Here is a 23,978-nt window from a genome sequence, read left to right as displayed (position 1 = left end):
ACTAGAGATGCAGAGAACTATGGAGGGGTTTGGAGAGCATGGACAGTGGAACCTTCAGAGGTTGGAGAGAGCCATATTGCCCAGATGGAAATGAATAATTCTGTCACAGAGGAGTGAGGCTCTGAGGGCTGATGAGGTAGTTAGAGCTGTGGCACCAGCTCTGCTCCCCCAGCCCCTGAAATACATTGAGTTTGCCTGAAAAAAATAGTAGTAATGGTGAAGACCTGCTGTTCCTTCAAAGCAGAGCTGTGATCCCTGAATAAGGTGACAGCCTTGCCTTGGCTTCACAGCTCACAGAAGCATTGACTACAAAAGCTGATGATCAGCAATTCCACACAGAAGAGGACCCACTGCATCACTTCACACCATTCTGGTGCCATAGCTGGCTCTGAGGATTCTTCTTGTGCAAGAACTACCCCTGGGTGGCAAAGCACCAGCATGGCAGGTCTGCGCTGCCACCACCGCCTCCTCCCCAGTTTGGTGGACGGGGAAGTTCCTGGGAGAAAGTAGGCATGGCAGGAGCACCCTGGGCCCCGCAATCCCCAGCAGTTGAAAGATCCCTGGTGGGGGCATGGAAGAGTGGGTCACATTCTGTTCATCATTACATCATTTTCTTGAACATGTGCTGAAATGAAGGGCAGACTCTGGCCTAGAGAGTAATGTCAGCTACAGGAATATCACTGTTGGATGTATAGGAGAATCACCAGCTCATTAGAATTATGTCAAATTCTGACACCAGTTACATACAGGCAATGCCAGAGCCAGCAGTGGTCTTGCACCTTTGTAAATGCAATCAGCATTTGGCCTATAGTGGTCTGTGCACATTTCACAATAGGATCTCCTCTAGCCTGGTACAACACTTTCACAACACTGGAATTACGAACTTCATTCTTCACGTGCTTTTCTGGCATGAACTGTGCACTAAAAATCACCTAATCTATATCTTTAAAAAAAAAAATCACTGAAGAGTGATTGATACAATGTAATGTCACAGTAAATTGTCAGCTAGAGAAACCACCTCTCTTCATATTTCAGTATTAGGCTATTCAATCTGATTCCCAAGAGTTTTACTCGTTTATCACCATGAGGGGGTACCAGAAGCTTGAATTTGTATCTAGCTAACCTGAGCTGTTACTTTGTTCAGTCTTCAGGCAGGAACTGGGTGCAATATTTATCATCATGGAGGCAGGGGTCATCTCTGCAGATACACAGAGCTAATTAAGTGAAATGATAGAAGCAAAATCAGTGTTGCATGTACAGTAATTGGGTATTGAGACCTGCAGGCAAATATAAAGTAGATTACTCAGTGCACAGTATCACACATTATAGCAAGCCACCTTGGGAAAAACATATGCATATTAAAACATACATCAGAAATCAAACCATACTCTCTCCCCTTAGGAATTCTACAATGAATAGCTACCAGCATACAGCTTAATAATATGGAGATATACCTATCTCATGGAACTTGAAAGGTCATTGAGTCTAGTCTTTTGCCTTCACAACAGGACCAAGGTACTGCCCCTGAGAGATTATTTTTGCTGCACATCTGTAAATAGCCCCCTCAAGTATTGAACTCACAACCCTAGGTTTAAGCAGGCTAATGCTCAAGCCACTGAGCTATCCCTCCCCCCAGTTTGATTTAAAAGAGGAATTGTCAGGTTAAAAAAACAAACAAACAAAAAAACACACACTCACACACAACCCACCCTGCTATTTTTAACTGTTTCAAAGAAGTACCTCAAATCATCATTTTATAATAATGAAAGAAATTTTAAATCCACCGCTTGATTCACTCTGTTGCTCAGAGCGCTTCACACTACCTTGGCAATGCATAGCAGCCATAAACCCACTTTATGCTCCCAGTCTTCTTAGATTTTCTTTTTCTGTTTGTTTCCACTTGGACAAGGACCACAAATTATTCAGTTTCACTTTTTGGTTTTCACACCCTGGCCCAAAGCTGCAATGTTTGAGTTGCAAGCGCTGCAAAAGAATATTCATTTTCGGGGATTAAAAACAAAATGTGTAAGAAACTCAGTGAGGGCATCTTCATGGACACACACACACACACACTGAAATCAACATTAACCTCCATTTAGCAATAAAAATCTAATCCTTCCAAGCCTATCTATATTGTAATGCAGCTGTCTCAGGGGTGAAATGTAATGAGCGTACACAGCAGCTTGGAGAGGAAGCGAGGATTACACCATATCCAACTGAAACTCCAGCGGGAAGTTTAGGTGAACGGAAAGGAAGTACTCAAACTGGAATTTGACAAGGACACTAGGGCCCACATCTTCCAGGTTTATGGGTGTCTAACATTAATTGAAATTAATTGGAGTTAGGCACAGAAATACCGGTACTTTCAGCACTGGGCATCGGCTCCTATTCTTATAAAAGGTTCCATGGAATCTTTAATGACGGGAAGTTAACATGACCTTTGTCTTACATTTCATTAAAAAAAAAAAAAAGGAAGGAAGCATGTGAGCAGGCAGTGATCTTCCCAAAAAGGGATGAGTTTGTATTTTATTTCCAATGAAAGCACCTCCTGCCTGTTTTGATGGAGGGATCTGGTGCAGAGTTTGAGAGTTGGACATGGTTTCACCCTTCCCCAGTTTTACTGACTAAGAATTATTTTAACATTAACGATTTAAAGTCTGTATGCTTCAACTAATCAAGACATATGACTGTGTAGTTCTCTAGTGCAGGGTGAAGAGCATGCAGTGAGCAGTCTGTTTTTGGTTAGTGGCTCACACACTGGGCTCACACATGTCCCCTCTCACACTCTTAAATAAAATTGGAAACTCTTTGACACAGTGAGAACAGCAGCACTTCATCTCTTCTGCTCAGGACTGGGCAGCCTGCTCCCACCTTTTTCTTTCAGCATTTGAGTATTTGTCACTCAAGACTGAGCAGCATTGACTTCTTGTGCTTTTATTTCTCCTCAGGAGCCAGAGCAATTCCAGGAGACATGGTGGGGTTTCTGGAAATTCTCTTCACTTGCCTCTTGCCATGTAAGATTGTTGAACTCAGTCCTGTTTGTTATTTATGGTTATTTATGCAGCATTGTGGGCTTGGATCCCCAGAGTTACAACAGTTTTATTCCAGGGCAACCCTAGTGAAAGCAATGGAGTAAGACTGGAGTCTCAGTACCCCTGAGTGTGTATGGAGCTTTGCAGATAATCCAAAAACAATGGGCCCAGTTCTCCACTGCCCTGCCCCCTTGCACTGTCATTGATACCTGTGCCTGGGAGAGAAAAAAACCCTGAGACCAGAATTGTCCTTTCAGCACACCCGTGGCTGAAATTAAAACACTTCTCCCTCACTATTCACATACAAGATGAAAGGCAGCAGAGAAGCAACCCCAGTGCCCCTTCAGTCTAAGCAGCATGGACTCTGCATAGGACAGACATTACTGCTCCATGTAGATGGATTATTTCTAGCAGCCATTTCCTCATTGCTCCTTATCCTCCTTTTGCCTTCCAGCTGTGCTGTGGGCCATTCACCTGGAGCAGGTACTAATCTCCATCACAAAGGAGCCACATGAGAACAGGACTGCTGAATTCACCTGTAAAATGTCCATCATGTCCGGCTTTATCCACTGGTACCGAGCCCCAACTGGAGAGGCACCACAGGGGCTGCTCTACCTTTCTTACTCCGAGCCTGACCCCAGCTGGGACGCCGGCTTCTCCAGCGAGAAACTCACAGCCTATTTTCAAGACTATAGAATCTGCAAACTGTTGGTGCACAAGCTGGAAAATGCAGACAGCAGCCATTATTACTGTACCGCATGGGATTATACACAGAGCCACAAACTTCCTGCAGCCCTGCACAAAAAACAACAACAACAAAACCACACACAACACCACAGCCTGGGGGCTGGGCTCCGCTCTCACGTTACTGCTGCAGCAGAGTTGAGTGAGCCCCATCCTCAGATTGGCAGCCCTAACACCAACTTTCTAATCACACAAAGCCATTTCTCCACTCCTTCTGAGGCCCTTCCCCCTGCTCACTCCATCCCCTCTCCCTTCGTGGTTCGCTGTCCCCCACCCTCACTCACTTTCATCGGACTGGGGCAGGGGGTTGGGGTATGGGAGGGGGCTCCGGCTAGGGGTGCAGGCTCTGGGGTGGGGCCAGAGGTTAGGAGTTTTGGGTGTAGAAGGGGGCTCAGGCCTGAGGCAAGGGTGCAGGAGATGGTTCAGGATTTAGGCTCCGGACAGGTGGCGCTTACCTATGGTAGCTGCGGGTTGGCAGTGCAGCGGGGCACTTGGCTCAGCATGGTACTCGGAAGAGGTCAGCATGTCCAGCTCCTAAGTGGAGGGGGGCTCTTGGCCAATGGGAGCTGCAGAGCTGGCACTCGGGGTGGAGGCAACACACGGAGCCCCGTGGCCATCCCTGTGCCTAGGAGCTGCAGGGAGATGCTGGCTGGTGCGTGAGGCCAGAGCAGGCAAGGATCCTGCCTTAGCCCCGCTGTGCCGCTGACCGGATTTTAACAGCCCGGTCAGCATTGCTGACCGGAGCTGCCGGGGTCCCTTTTCAACCAGGTGTTCCAGTCAAAAACCGGATGCCTGGCAATTCTATCTATAGGGCAGACAGCCTCTCAAACACATACCGTAGCCAATACAACAGACTGACTCCTGCCCCAGCTCCACCCACCCATGCTGATGCCCCTTCATCCCAGGAACTGGGATGAGGAGCTTTCCTAGTGAGTGGCACTGGGCCCACTTCCCCAGCATCTGCCTAGCAATACTGGCTCCATCTCTAAAGGCTGAACAAGCAATTGTCTTGTGATGTGACTACTTCACAAGTGACTTGAGAATGATGGCTGGGGGCAGGGGCGGCTCTAGGCACCAGCAAAACAAGCTGGTGCCTAGGGCGGCCAAATCTATGGGGCGGCAGGCTGCGCCGGCGGACCTGCCGCAGTCATGCCTGCGGGAGGTCCACCGGAGCCCCGGGACGACTGGACCTGCCGCAGGCATGACTGCGGAGGGGGCGCTCGTCCCGCGGCTCGGCTGGACCTCCCGCAGGCATGACTGCGGCAGCTCAAGCGGAGCCGCGGGATCCGCGAACCGTCCGCAGCCGCGGGGGACCAGCGGACCCTCTGCAGTCATGCCCGCGGGAGGTCCGCTGCTCCCGCGGCTCCGGGGCACCTCCCGCGCATGACTGCTTGGGGCGGCCAAAACTGTAGAGCCGCCCCTGGCTGGGGGAGGAGAGAATAAGGGACAACAGGGTGGGGAGGATAAAATACTGCAGAGGATTTGGGGTAGGTGAATGGGGAAGATGAGGGAAGAGAATTTCTAGTTTGCTCACATGAGCAAGTCACTGAATTCATGTCCACTGAGAATTTTTAGCAATCACTGTAGCATTAACCAGGGTGCAGGAATTTTTGCTACCACGCTGTTTAACCCTATTCAAACCAGGTCTAAAATCATGCAATTTAAAAACCATCTGCATCCACTGTGCTCCAGCTCTCCTACCACTATCACCATCCCTGGATCTGCAACATTGCAAGGTGCTCATTGAACCCCCTAAGAACGCTTAGGCAACAGAAAGAGACTGAATAGCCTGCTACAGCCTTGGCCAACACTGATGGCTCTTTGAGCTCATGCTTTCAATCCCTGCTTCCGAAAACCCACCCAGGGACATGGCATTACACTAACACAGACAAGGCCTTAGAACCAGTTTTACCCCGGTTTCACACTCAGCAGTGGTGGGTGCGCTAGTACGGTGGTTCTCAACCAGTGGTCTGGGGATCCCTGGAGGGCCACAAGCAGGTTTCAGGAGTTCAGCCAAGTAGGGCCAGTGTTGGACTTGCTGGGGCCCAGAAATCTCCAAAGGAAAGGTCCTCTATCCTGCAAGATACTGAGCTATTTCTAAAAGGTAGTGGGTGCCCTCATCATCATCTGTAGGCACTAATGAGAGGTGCTTACTTAGGGTTACTTAGCGCTTTACAGGATAAACTCTGTCTGAACAAAGTGTTCAGTTTATTTTTTAGTGTTCTTAGACTTAGGCACATAATTCAATCAAGTCATAAGATTTCACACTTGAGCTGGGTGACTGCTTTTCTTCTAGTCCCTTGATCATTGTACCAGCAATTATACAATTTATATTTTAAAGAGTTATGACCCAGTCCTCAATGCAAATTTATCCCACTGTGTTCCTAAAAAACAGGATTTTCGAAGGGCTGTAGCAAGACCTGGAACATGGACCTGGGCATTAGCAGCTGAGATGATACAGTGACACAAAAATTTTAACTGAATTAATATTGAACCATTAACACCTTACTTTGTAAAGCTACAAGATGTCTTGAGAATAAAAAGTTCATATAGCAAATTTCCCCCCCTCTATCCTCTGCCGCTCCCTTCCCATACCACAAACATCCTTTTAACAAAACAGGATGCGTCGCTTATCAGCTGCTTCATCATCAAGAGGAAAACAACAAATTGCTGTTTAAACATCGAGCAGGTTTGGGCTCCAATTACTTCACCATTACTGTCACAAGCTTTTTTGTAAACAACAACAAAACCACCCTAAGTACCAGGGGCGGCTCAATGTAATGATCAGGAATATTGCATATTTACAGCATTCATTACAGTGTTTCCATCCTAGAACTGCATGTTTCTATATAAACTAAATGGTAAAATTAAAAATCAAAGAACCCTATAGATTTTTATCACAAAGGCCATTTAACAGGATATAAATGTGCATGAAAATAAGTGCACAGCAAATGAATTACTATAAATGAATTTTCTTGTTTCAATATAACTGAGTTAGAAGATGGAATATTATCTGACTACTTGAGAAGTCAATTTTGAAAACAGCCATCTATCCAGAATAAACCCACTTCAGTCAATGAGACTGTTAATGTGAGTTGACTTATTCAAAACCTTCCTCTCCCTTGTACATCCCCATAAGTCTCACAGGTAAGTTAGCCCTTAATTAACGAGGCAGGGCTCAGACAGTTCTCATCATCATCAAGAATTCCGCAGGGAGGCTTTCAGTCTATTTAAACATCCACACTCATCCACATCCAGTACAGCCCTCTTTGTGAGATCATTCCTGGTCTCACAATTAGAAAATGACTGCCTGTGTACAAACTATAATATTCAAATCCTTGAAATTCAGACCAAGTTTCTCCAGGTGACCAAGTTCAGGCACCTAAATTCCTTTAGGAATCTGGCCCTAACACCCTTTCCCCAGCTAGGTCTGTTCAAAGGAAGGTTATAAGAAATTTGTGTTGATGGAAAAAAAAAAAGTAGATTTTCTTCCCCCCTCAAAAAACAGGGAGAGCGCAGGTAGCACTCCATGTATATACTTAATCACTATGCTTTTCAAATATAGTACATTTGTATCTATGTTTCTTTGGACAGGGTGCAAAGTAAATTCACAAAAAGTTACAGATTTTAAGGAGTTCTCAGAATAGTTTATTGTAAAGTTTAATGGGTTAAATTCAGCCCTTTGTAGAGGGGCCAGGACAAGGTTTATACAGCACTTACTTCCCACTTAAACCCTCAAAATAGGGTTTAAGTGGGGTTAAAACAGAGTAAAGACCTTGTTCTGGTTCTCTGCACAGAGATGAAGGTCACCCAATAAAAGTTACATGCTCTTGTGGAGTGGGGGGAATAGACACCAACAGATACCCAAAGGGAAACTCACAGACAGGGTGTAGATAGCAACAGAATTCACAAACAGCATACGAAACCCCTTATGAAACAATGCGAATCTATTGACGTAGGTGAAAACAAAGTTAATCCTTGTGGCAACTCTGAGTTTGGAGGACACAAGTGTTTCTAATTAGCATTTGACCTGGGAAGAGTTTGTTAATCCAGCAGATGCCTGCTCATAAAAATCACAAAGTTCAGTTCTAAAGAACCATTTCATATTTAGTCTGTGATACCAGTTTGTTAGATGAGATGTAATAAAAGTTACACTCTCCTGGAGCAGATATTTCTATCCAGCCATACATGTGAATGCACCTTACAAGCAAATAGATGATCAAAGTCCCTGCCCCACAGAGCTGATACCCTAAACAGAGAGGAGTTACTAGAGAAACATGTATTAAATCTTGGATGAATAATGAAGGAAGGAAAACAAGGACTGCAGTGAGGTGACATCCCTCTTTAAAAAAAAAAAAAAAAAAAAAGGCCTGAAGACGAATTAGGTTTTGAAGTCCCATGGGACGAATGCATTTTGACAGAAATTTGAAGCAGGGAGATGGTGAAAACACGACAGACTGGATCAGGGTACAATGATATAAATGTAAACTAGTAGTGCTATAGTGTAGAGTGTTAAAAGCAATTGTCATATGCTTTAATGAACTGGAGGGTGTGGAGGTGTGGGTGTGTGCATGCACACTACCCTCTAGTGGATGGATCCAGATTTACTCAGCTATGTGACATAGACCCTATACAGGTAAACAAATTCCTTTGTGGGAATCATGCTGTTTTAAACAGATAAATGAATAGTCTTCTCCCAAAAATGGCTCTTGAAATATACAGAACATCACCTTCCTGGTGGACCCTTGATCACTAAAGGAGAGCTGAACAGAGTTCTTCTCTAGTTCAAGTAGAGTTCTCTGCAGTGGATTAGTCCTCACTGCAAAACAATAAAAACAAATATTGGAAAAAAAGAAAGAGGTTGCTTGTAAATTAATTGTACAAGACACATTCAGATATAAATTGGCCCTTTTTCAGAGCTGGGATGAAACTAACTGTCCATGAACAAGGCTATTTCAGGAGATGGCCCTAGCCCACAGATGTATTAGCGCTGTTATGAGTAGCAAGATGTAAAACGGCCAAGTATCACAATTAAGTAGGAGAAAAACCTGAAGAATTTAAGACTGAAAAATACACTACAGCTCAATTCTGCCAGATGCTCAGTGTCTCCAGAAATGCTGTTAACACCATCAACTTCCACTGGTATCCATGTGATCTGAGGGCACTGACTCATTCTCTCCAGCAGGAAAGGCTCAGCAGCTTCCCTGGGCAAGTGATAAGTGAATGACAGAAAGACAACTACAGTGTTAACTGCACTGTCAGCAGCTCTCGTCCCAGGGCCCCTTCCATAAAATAAGTTGCAATACTATATTCCTGTGGGGCCCGGGACCTGGGGCAAATTGCCCCACTTGCCCCCCCACCCCCGGGCAGCCCTTCTTGTCTTCCCCCCTCTTGTCCACCACCTGCCTATTCAATTCTCCAACAAATTCATTCATGCTTTCTTCCATACTGTCACATACTAATGGAATGGGCCCCTCGTCTTATATGGAACATTGCTACCTTCTCCGCTGCAAGGTTTCTATTCCAGAGGATGTACAAGAAATCTGCTAACACACAATGACTGAGCTTTAGGCATGAGCGAGGAGAAAACAAAAACCAGTGTATTTGTGCATAAACAATGACATGGTAAAAATATATATGAGAGGGGGTGGAAAATGGTGTTTTGACGTTTCCCTTTCCCACAGGATTGAGAGGTCACTTCTCTTTTCAGGCGGTCAATTGGGCCTTTTTTTAGGCCTGCATGAGACAGGACTTTGTCTCTTTGTTTTCAGCCCGGGGCCCAGATCCAGCACAGTATCTCAGGTTGCTGCTGTAATACAAGTAATAAACAACAGTAATAATCATCAACGTTGATCCTGAAACACACCTAAGGAATCTATTTGATGCCAGTGCTAGGGGTGACACTCACCCACGGTCAAAGTTGAGCAGTAACTATCTCACCTTGCAATAAATCTTCTACAGCCAGTACCACTTAATTGGAGGTTACCTAAATGACTCACTTCCTCTCCCCATCTACTCATCTCTCTCCATTCAACACCATCATTTACATTCCTTGGCTGGAGTCTAACAAGAGCAGCAAGAGCGTTACTGTTAGAGACTTTTGTTCTGGCTATGGTTTGCTCCTGTAAGTGTGTTGCTCACACTTAGGGTGACAAGACAGCAAGTGTGAAAAATTGGGACGGCGGTTTGGGGGCGGAGGGGTAATAGGCACCGATATAAAACAAATCCCTGAATATCAGGACTATCCCTATAAAAATCAGTAAACCTGGTCACCCCACTCACACTGCTCTCTGCATACATTGCAACACAACAGCAGCAGCTGCACAGCCTTCACATTATTTCAATTTTATATTGATATTTTTTCATTGTTTCTCCACAAATGACTCCTCACAAGTGCATCTGATCCAACCTCAACCTGTCCATCACCAGGGAAGGAAGTAAAACCATACAAATTGACTATCATGTTTCTCTATCGGAGGATTCTGACAAGGCTTCTATACACTGGTATACACAGAGACCCGGTGCAGCTCTAGACCGGATTCTGTTCATCTCAACACAATCTGTCTTGGATGGAGACTCAGATAAAGGAAAGTTTAATGCTGAAAAGATTATGGTCAGACTAGAGGTAGACTGTCCAAACAAAATAACATCCAGTGACATTGCTACTTACTATTGTGCCTATTGGGATTGCACAGTGTTGGAAAACTGTAGACAACCTGTACAAAAACCCCAGGAGTAAGTTTATTTTGGTTGTTTTTCTGCTGTTTAATTAGCCCTGAACCACAAAATTGCTTATGGTTAACTTTACCAGAACCACAGAGTTCTGTTCTGAAGGACCAGCCTATCTTTAGTCTCTGAAGCTAGTTCAGCAGAAAATACATGGTGTGCCAGCAGGTTACACTCTGCTTGAACTGATAGTATGAAATTATACAGCAATCTTAGCAGTAATGTTCAGGGAACTTTACAGAATAAGAGTCCCTGCCCCAATGATTTTATAGTCTAAGGTGGGTTACTATAGCAATGAGGATAAATGGAGTCGGGTTCTTCAGAATCCGTGAGAAAAGCGTGTGATTTCATAGCTTATTGAATGATGCTAGAAAGACACAAGAACTCTAATGGAGCTATAATATAGAAATATCATGGATTGGATTAACACGCATCACAAGGAAATGAAGTGTTTAAGAAAAAAAATGAGGTTACTCGTAAATTAATTTGACAAAAACATCATTGTAGAGTTGGCCTTTTTTCAGAATTAGGACAAAATTGACTGCAAATATACAATTGCAGATCCATCCTCTCTCAGTAGAGGGCATTAGCACACAGATATAATAGCCACTGTACTTCACTCTATTTATAGAACAGAGGGATAGTCTCTCACTGAAGTAGGAAGTGATATTCCACTACTTCACATCTGGGGAACTCAGCGAGAACAGGATCCTGGGAAGTGCTTAATATCTTCAGACGGGTTCTGAGTGCTGTACTGGCAACAGTGCCCCTCAGGGCTGCATCTTCCATGTTCAACAAGTAAAGAAAATAACCCTCAAGAAAATTAGTCTTCACTGTGCCATCACCATGGCTCTGCCTGTCCCTTCATCTTTGTATTAGTTACAGTCCTAGCTAGGAACCCCAGTCCCAGATCTGGTCCACACTGCACAGGGCACTGTACAAATGAACAAGCAAAGTTTGCATCCCTGCCCACAAACATCTTGGTGCTTTCTTCCACCACTTGTGTAGGGAATCTCTCCCCCCCTCTCCAACCCTAAACCCACTAGCCTCTTCTCCTTCAAATCCCTCTCAAGACCCACTCCTGCTATGACTCCGACAAGAAATCTGCTGGCAGATAATGACTCTGGTTGGGGAGGGTGGGGGATATGGTATATTTAAACATGAAGTACCAAAAATTCTCTGCTGGTGCAAATGCCCTTTTAGACTGAAGACCTTTGGGACAGTCACTCCACATGTTGCTACATATAGTACCTCACACAATAGGGACACCATCCATACAGAGGCCTCTGGAAACCACTGTAATATAAATAATTAAAAGGCCAGTTCTTCATTACCTAGACTACCATGGTACAATCTACACTGGTCTAAAAACAGTGGAAGAGTTTGCTTCATGCCAGATTATGGTCTTTGATCAAAGTAACTTCGGATGAATTTTAGCCATAACTCTACTTATCTTAAATTAGCATATGCAGCCAGCAAAACCTCATCCCGTGTTAACTAAATGAGTCACTTCCTGTCCCCAGATGTACCTCTCTGTCCACCCCAACACAACAGTCACATTTCTCATAGATACAGGACCAAGCAAAACCTGTAAAATGTTACTACTTCAGGTTGTTATTCTGGCTTTGGTTTTGTCTTGTAAGTTTCTTTTTTACTCTTTTTCTACACGGTTGTACATTACAGAGTCAACATCCTCCAGATTCATGTTAATTTCATGTTTTCTTTGCTTGCTCTCTTCCTATATGGATATGCACAAATACATCTGAAACAAGCTCAGTTGTCTGTTACCAGGGCAAAAGATAAAACTGCACGTATAGACTGTGAAGCTTCTGGCATTCAGAACTTCAGGAGTGCTGTTATACACTGGTATTGACACAGACCTGGAGAAGCTCCGGAGTTGATACTCTATTTTAGGACACAAGCTGATAAATCAAGTTTTGACAAGAAGTTTAGGGTTGACAAAACAACTGAAAAGTCCACCTGTACTCTAAAGAGTAGACAAACTAACCTACAGTGACATGGCTACCTATTACTGTGGCTACTGGGATCGCACAGTGTTAGAACACCATAGACAGGCTGTACAAAAACCTCACTCTATTCTGAGCCACAGACTTTCAAAAGAGTACAAAAAAACAAAAAACAAAAAAAAAACCCCACACACCTAGTTGCCTTTTTAATCTTCATCAACAGAATGCACGAGTAGATACTCATTTTCTCTGAGCTAGATATAAGACCATCACACAACTGATATTTTTAAGTATGGCAGGTATAGATTTAAAAGGGGGTAATAAAAGCTAACTTTTATAGATACAGCATAGCATGTCATTGACCACATCCTGCAGATACCTATAGTAGAAGTCAGATATCCAGTTCCTCCTTCATTTCTGGTTAATAATCTTTAAAAAGCCATTCCTATCAAGTCCCTCCTTGAATGTTCTATATGCTTTCTACCATTTTTTTGGGCTTGATACAGGGGTCGGGACATGCAGACCAGGGGACCGATAGCAATATTGGTTTTAACACTATTACAGGCAGGGACAACCTTTGGAGGATGTTACTCTGCTGAAGATCCCTGATTGGAAGAGAAAGCAAGTTTTCCAGGCCTGTGACAGAAGGCCATTTATCAGGATGATGACATTTCCCCCCCTCCCCCCCCCACTGACTGAAGAGCAAGTCAATGAATGGAGAGGACTAGTAAGCTACCAGAGTGGTCAGAAGTGCTGGAACTAGGGATGCTGTTGCACCCCGTGGCTTGAAGTGGTTTCCATTATATGCAGGCTGTACAGTTTGGTTCAATGGCTCTCAGCACCCTGACTATATACAAATTATTAGAGGGGTATCCATGTTAGTCTGTATCCACAAAAAATAACGGAGACTCGGGTGACACCTTAAAGACTAACAGATTTATTTGGGCCTAAGCTTCCATGGGTAAAAAAACCTCACTTCTTCAGATACGTTAGGGCCTTGGCTACACTAGAGAGTTACAGCGCTGGTGGTGGCTTTACAGTGCTGTAACTCACTCCCCGCCCACACTGGCAAGGCACATACAGCGCTGTCTCCCTGGCTACAGCGCTGCTTGTACTCCACCTGGACGAGAGGAATAAAGAGAATAGCGCTGCTGCTGCAGCTCTGGGGTGCCCGTGTAAACAGGAAATAGTCTTACTAACTGTAACTGACCTCCAGAACCTTCCCATAATCCTTAAGTAAAGATAACTCTCTTTGTTTTGTTGTGATGCCTCTGTTTGTTTTGTTGTGAACTCTGGGCTCTGGGACCTGCTTCTTAAAAAAAACAAACAGCTCCTGTTTGCTGTGAATGAGCTCCCTTTGGAACACCCACAGCTAGTGTTTGCTTGGAGAGGAGGAAGCGAGGGGGCTTGAGGAGAAAAGCAGCAAGTCGGGCGGGGGGGGGCATCCATTTCGGAGCGGCTGCTTATCTGATCTGTGAGGAAAAAAACAAAGAAGGCTATTTGCTTTCAGTGAGTGAGAGAGGGGTAGGGGAGGGAGTTGGAACTTGCAAGGCAGCTGCTGACACAGTGTCGGCTCCAAAAATCCACTCTCTCATTCCCCCACGCTCCCTGTCACACTCCACCCCACTCTTTTGAAAAGCATGTTGCAGCCACTTGAACGCTGGGATAGCTGCCCATAATGCACCACTCCCAATGCCGCTGCAGATGCTGCAAATGTGGCCACGACAGTGCGCTGGTAGCTGTCAGTGTGGCCAGATTGCAGCGCTTTCCCTACTCAGCTGTATGAAGACAGGTTTAACTTCCAGCACTGTACAGCTGCAAGTGTAGCCATACCCGGAGTGAAAATTATAGATACAGGCATATATATATATTGGCACATGAAGAGAAGGGAGTTACCTCACAAGTTGAGAATCAATGTAGGAGGCCAATTCAGTCAGGGTAAATGTGATCCACTCCCAATAACTGATGAGGAGGTGTCAATATCAGGAGAGGGAAAATTGCTTTGGTAGTGAGCCAGCCACTCCTAGTCCCTATTCAAGTCCAAATTGATGGTGTTAAGTTTGCAAATGAATTGTAGTTCTGCAGTTTCTCTTTGAAATCTGTTTTTGACGTTTTTCTTTTATTGAAGAATGGCTACTTTTAAATCTGTTATTGATTGTCCAGGGAGATTGAAGTGTTCACCTACTGGCTTTTGTATGTTACCATTACTGATGTCTGTGTCCCTTTATCCTTTTACGTAGAGACTGTCCAGTCTGGCCAACGTACATGGCAGAGGGGCATTGCTGGCACATGATGGCATATATCACATTAGTAGATGTGCAGTGAATGAGCCTCTGATGGTGTGGCTTGAGTAGATACAAGGACAGAGAAGGCAACAGGGTTTGTTACAGGGATTGGTTCCTGGGTTAGTGTTTCTGTGGTGTGGTGTGTAGTTGTTGGTGAGTATTTGCTTCAGGTTGCACATTTAAATTCCCTCCACCCCCACTTGGATCACACATGGTGGGGGAGGGTGGGGAGGTTGGAGGAAGGGGGAGCAGGGAATTGGCATGGCTTCTACCCACAACTGAAGCTAAGGCCACCCTATAGCACATAAATATCCTCCATAACAATAGTTGTATAGGTTTTAACCCAGAAATCTCTCCCACTTATGCTGCAGTTTCACCCTATAGTAACAACAAAGGTGGCAGCAGTGGCCACTTCCCAGCTGCAGCTCTAGCTCCACTGTTATGTTTCCTCTCCAGCACATTCCCTGGGCCCAAACAAATCCTCAGAACATGGACCTAGGACATTCCCCAGCCCAGCTGGCCACAGAGTCTGTTCCAGGATCTAGTCCAGGTCTGGGCTCTGTTCCTGCTCCTCTGCCACCAGACAACCCTGTGGTGCTACCATCATCCCCGCTGCACCAGTCTAGAACTCAGACTGTCTCAGCTCAAAAAGCCTGTCATGCAAGAAGGGAGGGAGCCATACTCAGGGTGGTGGTGAACACCCAGTTAATCTCCTTGTAGTAAGGGCAGGTAGATGGGCCACTACTTTTGCTTGGCATCCTTTGCCTTGTGATAGGAACTTGAAGGGTTTTGATTCACTCCCAACATTGGAGAGCCATCTGCTGGATCCCCTCCTCTGCCAGTCTCTTGGAGATGCTCTCGCACAGATGCTGGTTTCAGGCACACCTCCCAAAATCATGTTCTTTGCCGTGCTCACACCAGAAAGCAATGAGAACCCTGATGCTTTCACCAGCTAAACCATGCTGGGACAGCATCTTCTCAAGCTGTTGGAATGAGCTGAGCAGGGCAGAGGTGGAGCAGGCTGGATGAAATGGGGCGTTAAATGCTGACTGGGTATATAAGCCCGTAGAGGCAAATTGAAAGTTAGTACTGTAGGTAGAAGGCCAGAAAAATACAGCCCTGGGGAATTGTGGGATGGCATTAGAGGACTATCACATCTGAGCTCCACAACCTGATATTCAGCTGCATCCCCACTCCAAAGTAGGCAGCTTTGGTCCAATCTTAGAGCAAAACCCAGGTTGTAATCTACACTCCCAGCCAGGCAAGCAAGCCCAGGTTCAAAACACATACAAGCCTGGGCATAAGGGTTTTGTGTGAGGAGGAGAGAGGAGTTTTGACTAAAACCAGGGTAAGAGCCAAGGTAAATCTAGAGTGACAACTCACCCTGAAAGGCATAAAGCAGCAGTGTTCCCATACTTGCTTCCTCCAGTGGAACTGACCCAGGGGTAGCAACAGAGAGAAATTGTAGGGAAAAAAGTCTAGTGTAGACAGATGAGGCTAATTGACATTTGTAGTTTCATAAGAGAGTGTGTAAGGATTTGAGGGTGGGTTTGAGTTTGTTAGGAGAATACTGAGAGATTAAAATAAGTCATTGTATATTAGCCACCCTGCCCATGAGTAATAGGTTTCCTTACCAGCTCCAAACCTTTCCCCACAGTCCCCTCCACTACCAAACCTGATCAGTTCTAAACGCAGTCTCCAGAACCCCCTTCCCAATACCTCCTTGTGGGGTAGTGTAAGAAGTTCATATTGGTTTTTCAGCTACAAAGGCTGAAAAGAGTACAGTGACTCTTCAGATGATTTCTAGCCACTGTATTACAATAGCTTACACATTCTCCAAAGTGCAATGTATACATATGTCTTAACTCAGGGGTTCTCAAACTGGGGATCAGGACCTCTCAGGGGGTCATGAGATTATTACATGGGGGAGGGGTCACAAGCTGTCAGCCTCCACCCCGAACCCCACTTTGCATCCAGCATTTATAATGGTCTTAAATGTACAAAAAAGTGTTTTTAATTTATAAGGGATGGGGAATCACGCTCAGAGGCTTGTTGTGTGAAAGGGGTCACCAGTACAAAAGTTTGAGAATCACTATCTTAACATTAATAACAATTAAATATGCTGTCAAAGGGTAACTCACCATCAAAATGCCCCTATGTGGCTCACAAAGTCTTCTCCTTTGGTTCCCCTGCCAACAGCCACTTCAGCCCTGCTGTGGTCTGCTCCTGGTGCCTCAGCCCCCAAGCAGGTCACATTCACTCCCACCCCTTCCAGGGTTACGGAGAGTCACACAAAATAACAGGCCAATGACCTTATGAGAGATCTTCAACCCAAGTTGGGGCTCAGTAACTCTTATACCCCTTATCTCAGGGGGCTTTTATGCCACCTTCTTTGGCAGCCAGTAGGGGAACATGGGCAAGTAGGCCGTATACTCTGGGCTTCAATCCAAGAACCGTGTAGCAAGCAGCTACAGACAGCCTGTTCCTCCCAGCCAGCATTCATCCTTAGTTCACCCACCCAGTCCTACCCAGCTGAGCATAATTCTAAATTAGGCCTGGCCCACCCTCCAGATGCAACTGGATGCACTAATTGCTGTCTGGCAGTGGCTCATGTTAACTCTTTCTTTGCCGGTGTGTGGTATACACTTCATCACATACGCTATTTAATATCTCACAGGTATGCAAATATATATCATAACTTTAAAATGAAACCTTGTGGCAACATTTTACCTACACATTTGAAGCAAAATTACATACCCGTAATTAAGGTCAGTTATTAATGTACACGAGCATGTGCTATATCTCAGTAGAGGGCAGCAATAGTACACAACTGAACTGATAGTGGGGGCAGCTTGTGGTGGGAAGTGTAAGACCTCTGCTGGGGCTGAGCTGAGCTGTCAGTGTGGTGCAAACGGGGCCAAGCCCATGGCATGTTCCTCCAAGAGCGGGCTGCAGGATTGCCAGAGCGGAGGCTCTGCTCCCTGGGGAGAGAAGGGAGGGAGGCCACGGCTGGCAGCTCTGCAGGCTCTCTTGCATGGAGGGACGGCTAAGCCGCTTTAACCCACCTCCCTGCGCCCCAGCTTCCTACCCTCCTGACCTGGCTTTGGTGTGAGGGCCAAGCACTCTCTGCCTTCACAGTCCTGCCTGCCCCATGCCCCCCCTGCTGGAGCGAGAGCCCAGCATTCATCTCCCCAGCCCGGGCGCAGGACGGACTCGTGAATGCAAAGCAGGCCACACGCTCCCATTGCCCTGTTGCAAGTGTACTTGGCACGCTGCTCCTGCATGCCAGGGACTGGAGAGGATAGTGCCCATTTCACCTTGCGGCTCTTTGAATCCTACCCCGCCCGCCGCCCCCCTTCACACCCAAACCCGGTCCACTTCCCTTCCCCACCTAACCCGATACCCCACTGACTCAGTCTGCTTCCCTTCCCCGCTCCAGCCAAACCCGATCCTCCCACTAACCAAACCCAGTCTGCTTTCCTTCCCCGCGGAAAAATAAATTCTAAATGATTAGTGTTACTCTGTGACAGTGTATTGTGTATAATGTATGTGATTTATCTTAAGATCCATGCTATGTTGCGCAAAGTGAAAACAATGTCAGCACTGTCAGGTTATTCATTTATTTTCATTAAATATGTAGACTAAATAATTAAATTAATAAATGTTCAAGCCAAATGTGTATTAATTCTAATGAACAATGCCACATTATGCAGTATTCATTTTTGAAAGTTTTTAATAAGCGATGCTGAGGCGGGGGCAAGGTGAAAGTTTTGCCTAGGGTGCAAAATATCCTTGCACCAGCCCTGGACATCGGTGCTGGCCCACATGAGCAACTGAGCACAGCTTCAGGCCCCGCTAGGAGCAATGAAACATCCTAATAACCAAATTACATATTCTCCTAACATGCGTGTGCCCAGGGGAATGCACAAGTGGGGGCAAGCGGGGCACGTGCTTCCCCCTCTCCCCTCAGTATTCTTCTAAAAAAAAAAAATGCTTTTCTGCTCTAGCTCCAGCCCCAGCCCTGGCCACTACTCCAGCCATGGCGGCTGACCACCATTCACTGCCCCAGCCCTGGCCATGCACTGCTCCAGCCCCAGCCCTGGCTCATGACCTGGAACCTGCTCCAGTTCCCAGCCCCCGCTCTAATGTGCCCATCCAAAAGCGGTAAAATTTAAATTCCTGTGTATGCTCCTGCTTGCTGTGCCTGTAAAACAAACCAAAAATAAAGCACCCGACAGATGGAAATCACATGGGACTCTATGCAAACAACTACACAAGTTTCACTGTACTTGCGTTCACTTTTGCTTTAGTAGATGTGGCTGCATTATCTGGAGGACACAATCCTGGATTTGCAAACATTTTTACCCCTCCAGTTTCTTTATGGAAACAGATGAGACTTCAGCACCCTCCACTCTCCTGGGATTTTAGCTTCTGACCACCTGACTACATACATAGTTTGACTCTTCTAAAAACTTACCCCACACATCTGCAGGCAGGAGACCTATCATTGGATCCTGCTTAAACAACCCATTTCCTCTCCCCAGCTGCACCTCTCTCCTCGTCTCTCCATCTGAGGGGCTATTTCAGAGTCCTCTGTTTCAAGTTCAACCCAACCAGTGAGAATGTTACTGCTGCAGGTTCTTATTGTGACTTCAACATGGTCTTGTAAGTCTTTTTCCATTCTGTTCTTTTCCACATGTACCCATTCCTTCAGCAACAAGATATGTTCCAAATTCCTTCACCTTCAGGTTTATGGTATCATTTCTCCTTTTTTTCTTTCTAGCTGGATCTTCGCAAATAACTCTGACACAAACTCCACTGTCTGTCACCAGAGCGGTAACTAAAAGTGCATATATGTGGTGTAACATTTCTGGCGGAAGTTTTAATTTTAAGGATGATTATATACACTGGTATCGACAGAGCCCCGGGGCAGCTCCAAAGAGGATTCTGTATATTAGAGGAGAATTAGTTTCTACAGATGAAGGCTTTGATAACAAAAAGTTTAAAGCTGATAATTCTGTTTCTGCATCCACCTCAAAGCTCGCAGTACACAACGTAGCCAGTGAGGATGCTGCAACCTATTATTGTGCCACCTGGGATCGCACAGTACTAGAAAGCCATAGACAACCTGTACAAAAACCCACTCTGCATTCTGAGCCAAGTATATGAAACCAGACACATCCCTTATCCTTCCTCTCAACTTGGAACCAACAGCAGAAACTCCTGACTGGTTTCTGCAATAGGACAGGAAGAACAGCAGCACAGAATTGCAGTTTTGAATTACATTTTGTTACAAATCACCACACAGCTTTTAGAGCTGGCCAAAGTTGTTTTGACATAGTTTATTCTCCCCAAAATATGCAATTTCAGTTTAACTGAAACTTTTCAAATTTGGGTTGAATTTACAAATAGGTTAGCTAAAAAATAAAAGATTTTTTTAATGTTGAAATTTCATTTCAACATTTTGACTTTTCATTTTGAAACATTTCATTTTGAAATTGTCAGATTTATTTAAAAAGAACACTCTGAAAAGATACAAGCCTCCCAAAAATAAAACCTAATGAAACACAAAAACAACCAAAAAATGCTTTGGCAAGAACAAAATGTTTCATTCAATCTGAAATGAAAATATTTCAGTTTTTCATTTTGGTGAGAAAAATCAAAATAGGTTTTATTTTGGGTTTAGCCAAAACAAATTTTGGAGGGCAGTTTTCAGACAATTACACACATGTTTAACTTTAAGCATCTGGATAGTCGATCATCTCTGGAGAGCAGACAATCACCTATGGCAGCAAAATGTCGCATACGTATAACTCCTTGTGCACGAGTGTTGGCTGGTAGAACGGCATATTTGTTTATAAAAGCCCTAGACTGAGGCTAAGCTCTCTGAGGGCTAATCTACACTAGAAGCACTACATCAGCGCAGATGCTCGATGCACCTGCGCTGCTAGTGTGTGTCTGTGAAGACGTTCTATGCCGTTGGGAGAGAGCTCTCTCATTGGCACAATTATTCCACCTCTGCAAGAGGCAGAAGCGACGTCAGTGGTAGAGCGTCTCCCACTGACAGTGCTGGTTTTGACAGCGTTTAGGTTGCTGTAACTTGCATCGCTCTGGGGCTGGCTTTTTCACACCCTAAGCGATATAAGTTAGAACATCTTAAGCAGTAGTGTAGACCTGCCATCATTCTTGGCAATATTCACCCCAAAACAGGAAGGACGTGAAAGTAAAACTAGGTTGCAGAAGCCAACATGCTGGTGATATGAAATATATGCTTGCTTCTTCTTGGTATTATGATAGTCTTTACTTACAGGTTTCAGAGTAGCAGCCATGTTAGTCTGTATCCGCAAAAAGAACCTTAGAGACTAACAAATTTATCTGAGCATAAGCTTTCGTAGGCTACAGCCCACTTCATTGGATGTATAGAATGGAACATATATTGAGGAGATATATATACATACAGAGAGCATGAAAAGGTGGGAGCTGTCTTACCAACTCTGAGAGGCTAATTAAGTAAGAAAAAAACTTTTTAAGTAATAATCAAGATAGCCCAGTACAAACAGTTTGATAAGAAGTGTGAGAATACTTACAAGGGGAGATAGATTCAATGTCTTACCAACTCTGAGAGTTGGTAAGACAGCTCCCACCTTTTCATGTTCTTTGTGTATATATATCTCCTCACTATATGTTCCATTCTATGCATCCGAAGAAGTGGGCTGTAGCCCACAAAAGCTTATGCTCAAATAAATTTGTTAGTCTCTAAGGTGCCACAAGCACTCCTGTTCTCTTTACTTACATGATCACATGATATTTTTGCACAGGACCCCTCCCTCGTTCAATGAATCAATAGTTATTCAGTATTTATTTTTATTTTTCACATCCATGATGTGGCCCCAAGCCTTATTTAGCACAGACCATCCAAACATGGGCATTTCTATGGTGCTGTCACAGTAGTATCTGGGTACTTAAACACTAATGAATTTATTTTCACAACAGCCCTGTGAGATTAAATGGTGTTAGTAACCCCGTTTTACTGTGGGGGAACTGAGGCACAGAAGGATTATGGCCAAAATTGTCAAAAAAGCGTCCACTAATTTTGGGTGCTCAACCTGAGACATCTACTTCCTGATTTTCCACTGTACTTCACACTTTTATAGCACTCTATATGTTCAAAGCACTGCTCTGACCAACTTCAGTCACAGTCGTGAGTGCTCAGAGCTTCTGCAAATCAGGATCCAGGAGGCCACCTAGAAAAGGAGGCGCACATAATGTGTAGCCAGCCGTGAAAATTTGGGTTAAGTGACATGCCCAACATCACACATGAACTCTGAGGCACAGGCAGGGGTAGAATCCAATTATCCCTGTTTGCACCCAACTGCCTTTATCATGACACCAGCCTTTCCTTTCCTGCAACCCCCTCCCCTCATCCACTAGACACCTTCCAAATTCTAAAGCAAATGAGTCCAGGGTCCTACATACAGCAGCCTCCTTCATTACACAACCGTGATTCAACCCCAGAGCACCAACCACCCTGTGCACAAAATGAAACAGGAGTCCTACGGAAGAAAAAGTGTGTGATCATGTAATTAAAGACTGTATCGTAACACATATACATAAGGGGACCAAATTAAGGTTACCTGGGCAACATTAAGTCTGGCATTTGCTAACTTCTGAGTGCTTGATTTTGCAAACTTAATATTCTATTAAAGTAGTCTTTTTTATACAATGATCTAATTTAAAAAACAAAATAGAGGTTCCATTCATAGACCTCTGTCACTTCAATTAACAGAGTAACTGGTATCACTACTAAGCTGTTATCCTCTATGTGGATCAGGCACTAAAGGGGGACGATACACACATTTTGCCAAAGGGTTTCACAGGTATTTCCTGAAAGAAGAGAAATACTGAAACTCAGGATTCTTGGGTTTAATTCAAGAAACCGCAAAGGGGGATTAGGGCCTTTGGTTCCCACTATAATAGTAAAATGATTATTTTCATGATTTAGAGCCTACAGACCCAACTGAAGAAGAGGGGTCCCACTGTGCTAGATGCTCTACACCACAGTGAGAAATAGTCCCTGCCTCAAAGAGGTTATAGTCTAAATAGACAAGATATAAAAAGAAAGGATAATCTCCTGTCCTCCATCTGTAAAATTAGAACTATGAGCCAGATTTTCAAGAAGAGCTGAGCACTTCTTCCTCCAGCAGAAATCAACAGAAACAGTGGGCACTCTGCATCTCTGAAAATCAGGCTCTTGGTAACTTGCCAATGGGCATGCATGGCGTTTGTGGCATTGCTGTGAATGGAGTTTAGATCTCCCAAGTCCTAGTTTAGTGCCTTAACACAGGACATTAATGGTGGGAGAGTGCAGTACAATTCGCTACATTGATCTCTCCATCCATGAAAGGAGAATGCACTAAGGTCAAAATTCTCAGAGGTATTTAGTCTCCTAACTTCCACTGAAATCATCCTAATCACTGAATTAGGATCTGGACCTAAGAGCCTAAAATGGTTAGTGACTCTCTCTCTCTCACACACACACACACACTCCTCCTCTGCGCCCCAGCCCAACCCAATAGGAAACCAGCCAGTCCATTAAGAACAGCAGCAATATTCTCATTTCTTGCTTTCTTCAGTCAGGACTGGGTATCAGTTTTTTTGGTTTTTTGTTGTTGTTGTTTTGACAAAATTGAGCACCATTAACTTCAAGAACTTTCCTTCCTGAAAAGGTGCAGCAAGTTAAGGAGACATGGTGGAATGTCTGGAAGCCCTCTCTGCTTGTTTCTTCCCTGGTAAGTTTACTGGACATATTAACTAGTTAGTGATTTTATTCTGTATTTATTGTTACCAAAAAAATACAACATGGGCCTGAATCTTGAATCCAATGTAACAACTTGATGGTGGTGCAATCCCAATGAAGCCAATGGCATTGCACTGAAATAAAACTGGTGTTCTGAAATGGAGAAATCAGAATCCATACTCCTGGATGGTTCCTCACAGATAAAGGGTATGATTCTTCACTGCCCTGTACCTTGTGTAATTGTTCACACCATCTTTCCCCAGGTGTAAACAGAAATTGATTGTTCACTCACACTAGAGATAGCGGCTTTACCCATTTTGCCCTTGCATTTACATAAATAGCTATACCAGCTGCAAGGCAATAGATAATTAAACCCATGTACATTCCTCAAGAACTTGCAGGTTGCAAGCCCATGTATGTGTTACTG

General features: G+C 44.6%; 1 gene segment (V, D, J or C); it reads left to right on the top strand.

Moving 5' to 3' along the window:
- Window positions 1-19,176: 19,176 nt before the first annotated feature.
- On the top strand, window positions 19,177-21,755 carry LOC120397266. The segment is given in 3 exon segments: window positions 19,177-19,419; window positions 19,538-19,852; window positions 21,676-21,755. Coding segments are annotated over 3 exon segments (438 nt in total).
- The last annotated feature ends 2,223 nt before the right edge of the window (window positions 21,756-23,978 follow it).

This window comes from Mauremys reevesii, linkage group 2, assembly GCF_016161935.1.
Source record: "Mauremys reevesii isolate NIE-2019 linkage group 2, ASM1616193v1, whole genome shotgun sequence".
NCBI lineage: Eukaryota > Metazoa > Chordata > Testudines > Geoemydidae > Mauremys > Mauremys reevesii.
Note: the sequence above shows the minus strand (reverse complement) of the source record. Positions and strands in the feature narration are given on the sequence as shown.